At 40.2% G+C, this 16,321-nt stretch overlaps 1 protein-coding gene across 1 annotated transcript in view; it reads left to right on the top strand.

The window, feature by feature from the left end:
- Positions 1-348: 348 nt before the first annotated feature.
- Positions 349-16,321, top strand: part of ELF2 (E74 like ETS transcription factor 2) — a 39,537-nt gene continuing 23,564 nt past the window's right edge. Inside the window, exons 1-3 of the mRNA XM_049814999.1 lie at positions 349-519; positions 8,496-8,691; positions 9,682-9,847. Of these exons, the coding sequence (XP_049670956.1) occupies positions 8,620-8,691; positions 9,682-9,847 (238 nt within the window). The 5' untranslated portion in view covers positions 349-519; positions 8,496-8,619. The remainder of the gene's footprint in view (positions 520-8,495; positions 8,692-9,681; positions 9,848-16,321) is intronic.

Raw genomic sequence — 16,321 nt, 5'->3', positions numbered from 1 at the left:
CCTGTCCGATGCAGCGCTGCGGCTGAGGGCCACCGAGAACCTCGTCTGCGGCGGGTCTTCCCCTCAGCCTCGCTCTCTGCGCCCCGTACGCTGACTCCCTCCCGCTCTCAGGACGAAGACCCGACCCACCCCGGGGGGAAGGAAGGAGGCCATCGCGAAGCCTCCCAGCCCCGCCGCCCGCCAACGGCCGCTCCCTGAGGGGAGCCTCGCGCCCGGGCCAAGGCAACGGCTCCCGCCGGCCCCTGCGCAGGCGCGGGGCGGCCGCGCATGCCCGCAGCGCCCCCGCGCGCCGGGCGGCGCGAGCATGTGCAGAGGCGGCGGCGGCGGCGGCAGCGGCAGCAGCAGCGGCGGGGGGGGCCGGGGCCGGGGCCGGGCAGGTTGCGCCGCTGCGCCCGCCCCTCCCGCCGCGGGGCGGCCCTGGCCCTGGCTCTGGCCCTGGCTCTGCCCGGGCGGCGCCCACCGTCTCCTGCTCCCGGCCCAAGCTGGTCGACGGACGCGGCCTCCGGGCGCACGGGCACGGTAAGGGCGCGGCGCCGGCTCCTGCTGTTGCTGCTGCGGCGGCCGCCGGGCGGGCGGGACGGGCGCTGACAGGCGGCCGGCGGAGGGAGAGAGGGGGCGAGCGAGCGGGCGGCCGCCCAGCCATGGGACCGCGGGACCGGCCCGGCCCGAGCCGAGCCGGGGGCGGCCGCCGAGATGTTTCGGGTGGGACCCGGGCTGGCGGGGCCGGGGGTCGCTCCGGCGGTACCCTCCCCTCCCCCCCCCCCCCCCCCCCCCCACCCCCTCAGCTGCACTTTCGGTTTCGCGTGGGGATGGGTGCGGCGGGGCGGCGGCCGTCGGGCCGGGGCCATTCCCCCTCCGGTCCGCCGCCGGATTCCCCCGCCCGCCCCACGGGAGTCCGCGCCCGGGCTGCCGCCCCGCCGGCGGAGGGGGCGTTGGGGGCGGCGGGCGGTTCCCGGTGGCTGTCAGTGTAAACACGGCCCCGGGGCGGCCGCGGCCTGCCCGGCCGGGCCCCACAGTCCCTCCCGGACCCGACCCGACCCGACCGGGCCGGGGCGGTGGCGGGAACGGGTGAGGCGGCCGGGGCAGCCCCGCGGGGGCAGCGCCTTGTTTACACAGGGCGTCGGGAGAACATGGCAGCCCGGGCGTGCTGGTCAGCCGCTGTCATGCGTGCTCGCTCCGCCGGTGCTGGCGGTGGGGTAGCCCTGCCGGGCCTGCAGCCTCCCCTTTTGCCTAAAATCGCTCTGCGCCCTGCTCTGGTTGCACCGGGGGTAAATAGCTGAAGTCTGGCGTATTTTTAATTATACCTGGCCGTGCCTCTGTAACGTTGTACCGGGTTAGCTCTGGTGTTCTTGTTTCTCTCTTACCTTTTTGGATGTGTTCTGTCATGTCTCCCTCCCCCCGCCCCCTCCCCCCTTAAATAATTCAGTTCTGGGTGTTCCCTCCCTTATGGCCAGTCACTGTCATGTTCCCTGTGACTTTTTTTAACCATTTAACTTCTTTAGCAAAGACGGGTAAACCTTACCGACTGTCAGTTTAAAACGAGTCGATTTGTGAGGAGGGTTCTCTGTCCGCTGAGTTCATGTCTTGTCGTGCTTTGAAGTTGTCTGTCTTCCGTGTGCTGATAATTATTCAGCTTTGTTGCAATTTGATCGTAAAGCTTTTTGCCACTTTCCGATTAGCATATATGTGCGTCAGACTTTGAGAGCTTCCTAGTTAGTCGAGACAAATAGCATGAAATGAAGTTGAGCCTAGGGATGTAGGAGAGTGTAAGCATTAGAGAATTCTCGAGACTCATAAAAACAGCACTCTAATAATAACATTTCAGAGCCATTCAGATACTTCTGTGGCCTAAAAACATGTAGAAGTAGCATGCTTGCATGTTTTGTGCTGTAACTTTGAAATGTGGTAGAAGTGCATGAATATTGGTGATTTGGGGAAAGCTTGGAGAATGTAAGAGTTTCAGATCCCTTTATAGAAATGTCTGTTATTAGGGTAAGTTGAAAACCCCATAGTATTGTTTGAGAGGGGATGTCATGAAGCCATCTATTACATTGCGTACAGCAGGAGAGATCTGGGTCAGTGACTGTTACCACAAGACTTTATTTCAAGAATCTTAAAGAAGTTAAATACAGTTTTGTAGACTTGTATGTAATGGGTCTGATCCAAGATCCTCTTCCTCCTCCTCCCCTCACTCCACCTCTGATAGTGGACACGATCAGTTGCTTTAGGAAAAGTTCTGGGAACAGGATGGTTATTTTGTATGCTACCTCCAGTGACATACTCTTTCCATCTCTCAGGTTTCAGTAATACCTGGTTCAGAAGGTCCCTGAACTTCAGACTGTATGTGCGTCTTTGTGTTTAATAGTCCCATAAGCCAGTCGGGGGCTTTACCTCCGTAAAGCTGTCTAACTTAAATCTTACAACTTACTCTTGTGATCCCTAGAATATCCTATGAAAATTAGTTACATAGTTTGTGTGCACTACTTCCTTTTGTGTGTGTGTGTGTGTGTTGTTTTTTTTGGTGTTTGGGTTTTTTTGGTTTGTGTTTTTTTTTTTTTTTCTTTAAACCGCATCCTCACCATTTAATTTCGTCTGTCTCTGCTCTTTTATTATGTAAAACAATGAATAATTGCTCCCTACTCTGGCTTGTGGGGGAGTGGAAATGGATGTTAAGGACCAACGGTTGACATGCTGTGAAGAGAAGTGCTGGTACAAAGTAGGGTTACATGTATGGGACTTCTGACAGAGGGAAGAGAAGGTTTCAGGGGACCTTTAAATAGAGAGCAGTGGGAAGAGAGCCTGCTAATAGGATGAAATATGGGAAGGTCCAGAAGAAGCCTGCTGAAGCCACAAAGGTTTTTGCAGAACGTTAGTAGTTTTTAAGTCATTATAAGCTTATATGTTTTGGGGCTCATCAGCTTTAGCTGTTGAGGTTTCAGAGCAAACTTTGGATGGTCAGATTATCAAACGAAATATGCGTGGAAGGAGTTCCTCTAGTTTCTTACTGGATTTGGTACATCATTAATTTGATCCAATGTAATAATTTCTGTGCATTCAGCAATAAAATTATTGCCTTGTTGTATGGAAACATCTGAAGTATGATGTGGCCACGACTACTTGTTTTGATGATTCCTCATTTTGATTTCCTTTTCTGTAAATTTTAGTGATTGGTGTGATTTATAAGGTGCTACAAATCACATGGATTGTCTGTTTTATTCCCCTGATGTTGTAGATGCAAAGATTTACTTTGTATCCTCTTTTTAAGCATACCCCCCGATTCTTTAGCTATTTGCAAGTTTAATTTTTTTTTTCACTGTCAGCTTTTGCAGTAACTTAATGTTTCAGTTTTTACTTGTTCTGAGTTTCAAAAGAAAAAAAAGTTAATTCACCATTTCTTCTACAAATGTCAGCGTGAATCAGTTAGCCAGAGCAGTAAAAATTATCTGGGTAAATATCTTAAAAGAACTTTCAGTCAACATAAAAAATTTTTTACAGCGTGCGCTGTGGTTTATATGTACTGGAGTGATAGTGACATTTACTGGTATGTTTGAGGTGCTGCCTATGAAAGACCGCCTTTGTACCCTTGTAAGCCTTGTTACAGTTAATGGGATTCTGCAGTGATCTTGGCCAGTGTATTTCTGTACGTATAACTAATTTCATTTTCAAGCCGACTTCCTTAACTTTTTTTTTTTGATTAAACCAAAGGAAGGCCTTTTTGCAAAAAGTTTTGTGTGATGCTACTGCTGGCTGCAGTATTGCTCTTGCGGTTGCATCTGTGTAGGTATCCGCATAAATCTCTCCTCAGGATTTGGGATGCCAGCTGAATAAAAGGGGAACATTGTTCCAAGCACTCTTATGTTTCTTCTGAGTGCGGCGGGAGCAGCTGCCTCTGGTCGCTGCTGCCCAGTCTTCTGCATGTTTGTCTTGTTTTCATGTGTGGGTACGAGTGTGTGCATCTTTTTTTCAAGCATTGATATTTTTGTTTGTTTGTTTGTTTTATAATTTCAATAAAAGTGTACTAAAACTACTTGCAGATTTATATTTAGAGTTTTGTTCTGAAGCCAGTCCTAAATAACTTCACTTTGAATCTGGCCTAGTAGAGGTGACACTCTGCCATCCTTTCCACACTGTTTTTTTCAATTATTATTTTTAATTCTGTTGAGCTGCATGTTTGCTTCTCTGTTAACTTGATAGGTGGTTATGTACAGGGGGATTGGCTTAAGATTCTGGGTTTTGTGGGACTACTTATGCGTTCATCGCAGTTGTGATTTGCAGTGTTTTTAAGCTTCTCTGGTAGCTGCTGAAAACATAAGAGGACTGTTTGGATTTCTTGTACGCAGACATTTGGATACATAATGTAGGCCATATAAATGTACTATTAAATATGTGAATAAACTGGTATTTTGCAGCCTTTATGGTAAGTGTGCCCTGTAGTCTGAATATGTAAATGATCTTCTTGACCAGTGAAAGCTATCAAAAACTTGAGTCTTTGTTGTGTCTTTTGTAGTGGTAAACAGTTAGAAACTTCTTGCTGTGGAGGCAAAGAATTTGGCTTCAAGATTTGGATTTTTGGTTTTGTTTTTTCTGAGAGTGGGAGCACCTAGGCTTGTTTTTGTTTTCCCATGAGATATGTGTAAAAATAACGGATGATGCAGCAAAGCTGTTTTCCCGGTTGTAAGGGATATTCCAAATGTTTCAGAACTAGTTTCTCTCTGCATTTTCCATGGCCAGGAAGAACAGGAGTAGATGTCAGATCTGTAACAAAAAGATTTGATCACCTCTTTTGGAAATGTTAGATTTGCCCACCACCACCTCCCACCCCACCCCCCCGATTAATTCTGTATTTTGCTTTGTTGTAAGCACCTGTCCAGAGAGGAATTAAATTTGTAGTGTGGGTTTTTTTGGTGTGGGCTTTTTGTAGTTGTTTGGTTTTGGTGGTGTGGTGTTTTTTTGGTGGTGGTTGGGTTTTTTTTTTTTTGTAATATTTCTGCATGTTGTTCTGTAATTCAGAAACAGTCATACTTTGAACCAGCTTCTGTGCTGTCTGATTGTAGCACTGGGGATAACCTGGTCTCTTAGAAACCTGAATCATCTCTTACTTTAAGAATCTGAGTGTAACTGTCTTTTGGCCTTTTTGTCTCAGTTAGACATGGGAAATGTGAATTTTGGGACTGATTTCTGAAAGTGGCTAGGCAGTCTTTTCCTTTTACAGAAGTCAAATCAGTTGTGACTTGCTAGGGGAGAGGATGGGAAATAGATTCAGTATTCTACTGAAATTTGAGGGAGAAGCAAAAAGGCTTCCATGAAGATATACTGCTTAGGTAAAGGGACGAGGGCAAATGCTTAGCTGGTTCACTCAAAAAGGGGTGCAGCTGCAGGGATTTAACCTACACTTAAGTGTGTGAGGTGTATTTGTGCATTTGTTTTAACTTAACACTTCTAAACCAGGCTGAACTGAAACTCTTCTAACTTCCCGCTTGCTGGCCAGTGGGCTTGCCTTTTTTCCCACCCTGTCAGGTTTTTGAAAAGGTTGCTGAATAGCAAGACTCTTGGTATGAAGTTCAAATCCTGTTATATAAAGACTCTGGATCTTTCATTTGTTCCTTTCCTGGACTGTTCTGTGCATTCAGTCTAAAGATACTGTCCTTTTAATGAATGCTGAGATTTAGCATCTCACTCATTCTTCTGCATATTTTCCCCTGTAAGGTTGTTCTTATGAATTTCTGCTGGAACTGGAAAATGAGGATTCTAATTTATGTTCCTGCTTTGCCCTATCTTTGCTTCTGTAGGTAGTTGGTAATTCATGTAGAGATAAATCAGTGCAAAAGTAATCTAAACTTCCTGTAACTAGGGAGACGGAGAAATAGCAGGTTTTTGACATAACCTGATCTAGTACACAGTATTAAGTGTTTTCAGTTGCTACAATTTGGCAGCTGTTTGGCCACCTGTGTGGGATTACAGTACATAAAATATGAATGTACGGTACACATGGTCCTAGTATATGATTGTTTTTTTGCATTAATATACTGCGTGAGAGCCAGATTAGCTTTGTGACACGGTTAAGCTATTCAATGGTACTATGTGAAGCGCTGTACGTTCTTACATAGATACAAGTCTGAGCTGCAGGAATAATGCCGATGTTTGACATTGGTTGGAGACTGTGCTTCCAAATTAAAATATAATTTCCGTTCTTTGGACTTCGCTTTTGGGTTGTGATTGCTTGGCAGGATTTCTAGTATGGCTGTAGATGGAAAACTGTAGAAGGGGAAAAAGTCTTTTTACAGTAGAAGTGATTTTTAAATTTTTCCTCCTGTTTTGATCATTTTAGTGTATTCATAAATAACTGTTCTTCTACTTTACATATTTCTGAATTTAGACTTTAGAAATAATGTTGTAATTGATACACAGGTAGGGAGTAGGCTTTTTGTGCTAAAAGCCTGGAGGGTGACAGGTGTATATGGCTCTGAGGATGCTTGTTAAAGACTTTCCAGCTTGAGTCTACTTCGGGGGAGGAGGTCATTGCTTTCTTTTTCATCAAGGAAAATACTGATAATCAAAAAGTGGTGCTAGCTTTACAAATGAAACAATGGAAAATAAAGTATTACTGTGTTGTTTTTTTTTTTGTGCTAGTACAAATGAAATATTTTTAGGTATGCATCATGCTTTCTCATGTCAAGTTGACTGCCTATGTAAGCAAAAAATGCCTTGTTTTTTTCCTAAATTGCATATATATTTTTTCCTTTCTTTTGGAATATATTTTGTGCTTATTCTGCTGCTACTATGACAGTGATTTAAGATGATCTCCTGTTCTTGAGTTTTGTTTCATGAGGATTAATTACCTAGAAAGCTGCTATTAGAATTTATTCTCCTTTTTGTATGTAAGGGTGAAAAATAAGAATATCTTATTCTGTTGTGTCTGGAGTTTTTTGTTTGGTGTGTTTGTGTTTTTGTTGTTGTTTGTTTGGTGTTTTTTTGTAGTAACCTGTCATCCACTGTTGGCTAGTGACTCTCTGTGCTAAGTTGGTATGGCAACATAAATGATGCCTTTCTGAGCGTATTTTTATGGCATGCTGAAGGATCCTTAATACCTTGATATATGAAAGTTTTTAAACAGTTTTTGCATAGTATTTTTTTTGTTGACTTTCTTGCTTAGTTGACATCCACTTGGTGAGATCAGTAATGGTAATTTTTACTAGTATACCTAAGCTATAACTTAACAAAGATTTCTATGCCTATAAGAAGCCCAGTTACTCTACATGAATCTGAGCTAGCTTTTCCCTATATGTGCAAATTTAATTTAGCTTAAGCTGGCTGTCTGCTATTGAAAAGCAATACTTACTGAGTTTACCCATTGGAGTATTAATTATAATTTTTTTTCTTCAGTATGTGTTGGAAGATCCTGTTTTCTTGCAGACCTCAGTGACTGTACTAGCTTTCTAAATGGATGGATTTTATTAAAAGTGTTGGGCTAAATTCTGGCTTCTGTTATAAAGCATTGATCTCAGTGGAGTTACTCACGAGGGTAATTGATATCAGATTGGGTTCTTATGTCTCACGTGGAATATGTGCTTTCTGTTGTACAACTAAGAAGCCAAACTTCTTAGTTTGCATCTTGAAGTAGTAAACTGCTCCTCACAGCCCAAGGTTTATGAACACAGATTTTTTGTCTCTTCCAAAGACAGGATATGAGTAATAATATTTATTCAGAATAAATAAATAGCAGTTGTTTAGAAACAAAGCACTGCTGTTAATCTAGTTTTAGAGAAATTCACCAAGATGGAGGTTATATATCTTTGTAAGTTGAATGAGCCCATGGTATACCCAAATTAAAGCATTATGATGTGGAACTACTTTTTTTTGGACTCTTTAAGAATTTCTTCTATATAAAAAAACCCCAGTCACTGCTACAATACTTTTTATTTCAAAGAAAACTGTAGATTAGAAATTATGTATGTATTTTTGAGGTGTGTGTTATATATGCGTTGCTTTAAAAAGCAGTATGTTTGAAAGCATTACAAAACTTTATGAAACTATAGCTTTATGAAATGACTATAAAGCTAGTAGAACAAAGAAGAAAATGTAATTAAAAAAAATCTCCTAAATTAATAGGAAAACACTAACTTTAGAAAAGCCACACTAACTCAAACGTGTGTATGTCTCAAAAAACTAGTTGATATTTGACCTCAGTGAGAAATTCATTATTTTGGCCAATGGAATATATCTAAGGATATTATTTGTTTTTAGAACTGTGTGAAATTTAACAAATTGCAAAGAATCAAACTGAAATTGTTACCTTGGTATTAAAAATTAGTGTGAAACTTATGTTGTATGGCAGCGCTCAGCGTTAACTTTACCAAAGTCAGCACATTCTATCGCATCTGTTGTGTTCATTCTTTTGATGTAGACATGTAGCATGCAATTGCTTTCATAAATGTTGGAAGACTTTTGAATATAAACTATGCGAATAACTTATTTAAAATTATTTTGTGTTTCAGCCGCCTCTGCCTAGCTGTTTAGCAGAAGTGGATTGTGAATTTAAGCCTTGGATAACTTCAGGCTATCAGCATTGCTGTCTTCAGGATAGATAACAGCTCTCAAAGTGTCTTCGGGGGATGCACCATGACGTCAGCAGTGATTGACACCGGAGGCCCTGGCCTGGAGTTTGACAGCAATGGGATAAAAAATCAAAAGGTTAGAAAAATAAATAGCACTTATTTGCTAACAAACTTTACACCTTTTATCTTAATTTGAAAGAAAAATTCACTGTAAACTTGCTGTGAAAGCAAGTGAAATGGATTAGAGTCTGTTGTGCAAGGAGCAAGAGAGCAGTCCATTTTTCAAATACCTTTTATTAGAAGATTTTATTATCACAGAGAAGTGGAAGCAGTAAGTTTTGAAGTCTGCAGTACAACTGTAGACTGGGTTTACAATATTAAATTCTAATCTAAGCATCTCTTCTAAAGATCTCAGTTGTGTCTTGACGTGTTGAATGAGATAAGCAGAACAATACAAGGGCCTTTTTTAGAGTTAGCCAACGCAATGCATTTGCTTGTATTTTGCATTTTTATCAACAAATAAATGTTTTCTACTATTCTGTAGCTCGTAGTAAATTGAATCTGGCAGGGTTCCATGTCTGCAACACTTTAACAGATTACATGTGCTGTTACAGACATTTTGATCCTTAAATAAGTAGAGATAGGCATATGGGCTTTGAAGTAACCATTTCTTTTGTGATAGCTTATGTACTTAATCCAAAACATGAGTGTTCATAAGATACAGGTCAGATGTAGGTATGTTGCAGTATACATGCAAAGCCTTGATTAAATTTCGTGGAGCAGAGGGAGAAGAAATGCTTCCCACAGCTGAATGTCTTAATTAGAAGGCTTGCTCTTTTTCAATGTCTTAAAGCTGTCTGATGCTTTACATTTTCAGTGCTTAAAGCCAGGAAAATATATTTGAGATTCAGGAGGGTCCCTTGGTGGATGATAAGCTGGCTTTTATTTTTTTTTAATCTCTTGCTTTAGAAAAAAATTTCCTTTTAAAATTCTTTAAAATTATTGTCATTATTCCATAAAATATGCAAGAGCATAAGAGGAACATTTTAACATAGAGTTCAACAGTGCAGTATTTAGAGTGTGTTTGGTTTTTGTTTTTGTGTTGGTTTTTTTTTCCTTTCTATAGGAAAATGAGCCAGTCTCTGAATTCCCAGCAGTGATTGTGGAGCCAGTTCCTAGTGCCAGACTAGAACAGGGTTACGCTGCTCAGGTCCTGGTTTATGATGACGAGACTTACCTGATGCAAGATGTAGCAGAGGAACAAGAAATTGAGACTGAAACTGTGGAAACAGGTAGACTTACTATAATTTTTTTTTTTTCCATGAGATTTTCTTTTAGAAGTCCCTGAGGAATGTGATTTTGTATTTACCCGCAGGATGGAGATCTGACCTGGGTTCACATCTCTTTGCTTTAAACTTAGTTTTACTTGGCTTCAGTGGTGACAAAGTTGCGGCTTGGCAGGTAAAAATGTCACCTTTGGTTCAGGGTGCTGCATTGTAACACCATGTACCCTCATAAGTAGGCAGATCTTAATTTATGTCTTTTGTTAGTGCCGGGGGTTAACTAGACAACTAAACTTGGAGTTTTTAAAAATCAGCTGAGCCAGGAAGCTGGTTAGAATTTAGTTTCATAGTGTGTCTGAGCCAAATAACTGCAGGGCAGCTGGCAATATGGAGTGTGCGGCTCTATTTACCCTATCTTCCAACTCTTCCCCCTTCCCATGAGCTCTATCCTCTGTCCCTTGTTATCCTGCCTTTTTGGTCCAAGAGCGGTTTTATTGCTGGTTTGGTGGCAGGAGTGCGTGACTGGGGGGACTGGAGTTGGACTGTCTTTTTATGGGCAGAAAGCATAACAGATTGAAATTAATTCAGCTGTATGGTAAAAGAACGAGTTACGAATGAAGAAAGAAGTAGAGCTTTGGTGTTAAAGCAGCTGACCTGTTTAGCGATAAGCATGTATCTTTCCGTACACTGCTCTCCAAAGAATGTGGTCAGGAGCTTTGAACTTTTGGTGAAGGACCAAAGTCTGTTTAAACTGTCTGAAAAAACAAAAGTTCTGCTCCTATGGGAGCCTAATTAATCTGACTGCCAGGCTGCCGCTGTGCTGCAGTTCTCTTGTCCCTCCTGCTTGCTTTCTTGTGCTACCTCTCATACCTGCTGAACCTTTTTTAGGCATTGCAGTATGCTAATTTTCCAAGAAAAAATAGCAGGGAAACCCTGAACTGTTGTGTATACTTGTTGGGTTAACTTTCTGCTGGATTAGCATGCTGATATGGCTCAGCCAAGGGCCGGGTGCATGCTGGGGAAGGGAGTACATAGAAGCGCAACCAAAGGCGGGAGAGGTCCTCTTGGGCCCTCCATACTGAACTGGTGAGACCACTTGACTAGAATGTGGATAGCGTACATTCCTACCCTTGGACTGCCTAATTTAGAGCTGGACTTTGAATTCATGATGTCAGGCAAGCAAAGCAAAACTGTGAGACTCTTCTCAGTTGCTTACCTTTGCAGCCCAGTAAATATGTGTGCGTTCCCATTGGATTAGGTAGGTTTCAGTTCAAATTTCTCCATAAACGGTGGATGCAGTTGCTCATACATCTTTCTGAATCTGGATGTTCATCTCCTGTAGTACTGCATCAAAAATAACATGCATCAACTTTGTAAGATATGCACAAACTAATGGTTCAGGTTTTGGGAGAATACTTGCAATTCCAGTTTACTCAAATGTGTTTTGAATGAAATATGCTAATGACAAGTTCAACAAATTTGTGTGAAGAAAGAATATGAAATAAGGGTGGTTGTTTTTGGTGGTGGGTTTGTTTTTTTTTTTTTTTTTTTGACTATGGTAATAAAACTTTTAAGGTTAAGGTAAGTGACGAGGGTGTTCTTCGCAAGAAGCTGAGTTTAATAAATTAAACTTGTATTCAAAAACCTCTAAGAGCTTATACTTTGAAGGCTTTTGCATTCAGAAGGGGTGTTTTTTTTTAAACATTACATTTGCTGTATCCTGTAAGATTTTGGTAGGTTAATGGCTAACAGAACAGCTCTTTTAGGATAAAGAGCGACTGCAAATGAACTCTGTATGTTTTTTAGTATCATTCTCTGACCACAAGAAATTGGTGGAAATGACAATTAAAAACTTGTAGCTCTTCTGTAGGAATCTTTTTCTTTTTTCTTTTTTTTTTAAGCTACTGTTCAAGGAAGAGACATGTGGTTGCTTCCAAATCTTGATATTTGAAAGTACAGTCTTAAAATTTATAGGGTAGTTGATATGATGATTTGGTGAGTTTGTGGCTGAGATGTTAAGCGGTGTGTCTTGACTGCAGATAGTTTGGTGGTAGTTTTTTGTGTTTGTTTTTTGTTTTTTTTTTTTTAATTTCACAATAACTTTGACGTTAATAGATGCTTAAAAATTTAGTATAATATAATAAAATATTAAAATCAGTTCAAATATTTAAAACTTCAATAGGTCTGATATAAAAGTTAAAGATAATGCGTACTAAAAAGCCAATTTACAGTAGTGTAGAGGAGAAATTAACAATCTAATAAAGATTTTAAAAACTATTAATGAATGTTATCATTTGTGATTCCAAAAGGTTCTTGGGAAGAGAGGTAATCTCCCCTGTTTCCATACTCCAACTTTTCATTATTATTTGTATAGCATATACACCATTAATCCTGGGCAGTTTTCATGGTGTAATTGTATATGACAGTAAGTAAGCAAGTAATGTTTTTTGCACAGAACTTGCACCTAGTGTTGATGAAAGAAGTGCTTGGTTTAGACTGTTCTGAGGGAGGCAGTCTTGTGGGGCATGTGTTTTGACTTGACACGTTTTGGTACAGCCATGAGTCTTTCTGAATGCATTGTTCATACAGAGAGGTTAAATGGGAGAGAAAGCATAAAGGCCCCAAGAAACCTTTATTTTGGTAATGTGTCATTACTAGCAATGAATTGCAGGAGTGTGAATCTGAGTGTGGGTTTTGATTTATATTTTTCTAGGGAAAGGGAAGAGATGTGGGCTGTGGGTAGGAATTGGTTTGATGTTGGAGAGGTGATAAAAGGTGCCATAGTAAATGTTAACGAGAAAGCAGACTAAGGCAGAAACAAGTAAACAAGGTATAATAATGTTTATTTCAAGAGCATTTTAAGATGCTAATTTTGTGAAGTACATATCTTTGTTATGCTAATGATTAAAATTTAGATGGGTACAATAGTTTAATTTATGAGCATCTTAGAAGAAAAATCCATTGTTGCTAAATTAGTCTCAATTGATTTTACTTCATAAATGTCAGAATTAATTGCTGCAAAAACCCCACTTTATTTGATAAATGCATGGTTGTTGCATCAAGAATGAGTAGACTTAACTGCTTTTGTGGTTCTAAACTCTATGGGAAGCATGGTAAATACTAAAAATCCATCTTAATTCTTGGCAGTATTTGATATGATATGTATCCACATAACATAATATGCGCCCAGTTGTCAGTATTTCTACTGTTGGCTATGGGCCTGATTTCCCCCCCCCCCCCCCCCCCCCCTTGTAACAGTCCATTGGCAATTCCAGTAACTCGTGATTTATATGCTTTGCAACATTTCAACATACATATTCCAAGAGCCTCGAGCTATTTTGCAGTTAATCTAAAACTGTGTAATTTAGTAAAATGTAGCATTATTCTAGCCTTCAGAGATAGGAATCAGTACCCTTTGGGATAAATGTAGTGCGGTAGCTGATGTGGTAAAATTTGCTTAGGACACTAAAGAGATGATTTGTGCTGTGCATAAAATGGTTCTATTTGTGGTTTGCTATTTTGTGATTGGGTTTGAGGCTGTGTGGACTCGATAAGGATTGTCAGTGCTGATCCAAGGGCAGAATCAGGACCTGTAATGTTGTTCTGTATTAAAAAAACTTCTTGGATTTATGAAACCGCAATTCAAATAAAATATGCTATATAATCATTATAAATGATCATATCTATAAATACCGATGAATTTTTAGTTAATTCTAGTGGAGTATGGGGTTTTTTGCCTGTCAGACTCCTTCCAGCCTGCTTCCCACTAATCTATCTTGATTCATTAATCAAGGATCATTAATTATAATTAATCCTTTAACTATAAAATTAATCCATTAACTAAAAAAGTAAAACTCAAGAGTCTTTTAACAAACAAGAAAGACTTAATGGTTCAAATTGCTTTCTTTTTGTCCTATTCCAGACAAAACTGCCTGTCTGCTTGGAATAGAAAAAAGTCTTGACAAAGCAGTTTTCTAGAAAAAAACCCAAAACACAGGAATTTTGATCTTTTCAGGTGACCTTATGACATTCTCAGTGGAAGTAGTGAGTGCCTTTTGTGATGTTTGAGAAAGAAAGTATAAGCTTTAGATTGACATAGTGTTTAAATTTATTTTCCTATGATATCTTTCTTAGGAGCAATACCTTTAGACTTTTGGGTACTGGGTTAGTCTGCAACAGTAAAAGTGTTCGATCATAAACAATACGTCCTTCTTAACAATTTTTTATAACATCCAAATTTTATTGGCTTCCATTTCCTGAGTAGTTATTTGTCCTTAAAGTAATTAGCGCTTCAACTTTAGGATTTACTCAGCAAAACCTCTGTAGTTTACATAACAGCAGAAGCCGCTGTCTTTAAAGAAGTAGTCAGTCTGAAATTGACAGTTGTTATGGTTCTGTTTGTCACCACACAGGACCCATAATGTGGATGTGTATGTGTGTTAGTGGGGCAATCTAATCTTCGGATTTACTGTGTCTACGGTGCTGAAGGTACCACAGTTGTGATCTGCAGATCTTATACATGGACGATGCCTAGCCTTTTAGTCAAATAAGGCAGTAGATGAGTATTTAGGTAGGATAATGCTGTTTTAAAAATGCCAAGTTATCGGTAACATTGTCATTAAAATTAGTTAGTACTTTCTGAACTCCCTTCCTAAGCTCATGCCTACAGTGGTACTACTTCCCTTCTCTGTTACCTCACTTAATGATGAATTTGCAAAGTCAGCGTTGCTTGTTTACAAATCTTGTTGAACAGTAGGCAGCTATTAAGCAAATATTGCCAGAAGTACAGTAAAGCTTGATCCTTACGTGAGGTATACCAAAATCATAGTGCCAATATAGTCCCTGATTTAATTGCTTGAGTGAATCTAACTTCTCATATCAATAGTATTTTTCCGCTTAATTTTTATTAATCATCAAAGAGGCAAGTACAGGTTTGGGACTTTTTTCTCACAACTTTAAGGTTAAAGAGGAAACAAAACTACTGCTTTTGAGAAGTTGAGGTATCATTCAACTTGTGAACTGTTACCATATTTTTAAATTTGATGTTCCATCAGAAATCCTCCCTGTGGTGCAAGTTGAAAGTCTGTTTTAATTCTAAAAATATTATTGCCACAGGGGGGTAGAAGATCTGCATGAAAAAATGGGGATCTGAAAATGAGCCCCTCCAGGATTACGATCTGATGGAAAGATATTGACCTACAAAGACAACAATGATGGTATGTTTGTCTATAATATCTTAATTTTTTTTTTTCCACCAGGAAGTTCAGTTGAAACTACCATGAATTGATAGCCATCCTTAAGGAGGGAGGAAGTTGAATAAACAGTGAGTTTAGGCTTAACTCCTCCCCTAATTTAAACAAATGCATGAATAAAATATCTACTTTAAGGCAAATCTTCTTTTACAGAGGAAATTTCAGGTTGCTACTTACACTGTTATCACTGTGGAAACCAGCTTTGTATATCTATGTGAAGTCTTTAGTTATTACCTGTTCTTCTTTCTGCCCCTATATGTCTTCTGCCATTGTGATTAAAACTGCTTCCTTCTGACTTCTTTTATGTGAATTTGAGCCTGTGAACTCTTGTTTATTTCAGATGATTTTTCATCAGTTGTTAAATATCATATACCAAGACCTCAGTATTAGATCTCATTAGAATCTTACCTTTGATTACGGCATGTGTATGTAAGGGATAAACAAAACAATGTTATCATTCGTTCTGTCTCCACATTATTTGATTAAACTGCCTCTTAAAAAAATGAGTTAACAGGAACATCTGGTGTATGTTTTGGTAGCGCTGACATATCCTATTGATTGAACTTCACTTCTGTACACTCACAGCTTGATGAGAATTTTAAAAGTGGAGAGGCAGTGTCTTTAGAAGACTCTGCTGACTACAAACAAGAGTTTGGACATTCTGACAACTTGATTAAACTCTCAGCTTAAGTTGGTACTACCTTCATCAAAGAGCTAAGATGAAGCCCATTAGCTACCTAGATAAAAGCAAGATAAAACTTTGCATGCAGTACTTGCTCGACTGAGAATTATATCTCTAACATATTCATGGGTTAAGAATTTATCCTTTGAATGTGAGCTAATTTTATTTTTGACACCATGCTGCTGCTGTATCGATGTGAGTTCTCACTCTTCCAAGAAATCCATTGCATTTTTGCTGGTTAAATATTGATGACAGTGAAACAAAACTTCCCCCCTCCCATTGCATGTGCTACTTCACAGCACTTGGAGCAGTTACGCCAAGGGCATGTACATCTGTTCTCTGTAACATTCTTAATTCAGAAACAAAATTCAACTGCAGGTTAAATTTTATGTCATCTTTGCTGGTGTTTCCTTTTCTGAGAAATTAATGAAAAGAGCTGTGCAGGTGCTGTATGAATGGTAATATTTTTATGTAACAGTAACAGCCTGGTTGTGGTGTCCAGTTCTTTCTAGATTGCAGGTTTCTGCCTTGCTGTGTTCAGTGCTCCAT

The sequence above is a fragment of the Accipiter gentilis genome, chromosome 12 (genome assembly GCF_929443795.1).
Source record: "Accipiter gentilis chromosome 12, bAccGen1.1, whole genome shotgun sequence".
NCBI classification, from domain to species: Eukaryota; Metazoa; Chordata; class Aves; order Accipitriformes; family Accipitridae; genus Astur; species Astur gentilis.
The sequence above is the reverse complement of the archived record's forward strand: the minus strand, read 5'-3'. Positions and strand labels throughout refer to the sequence as shown.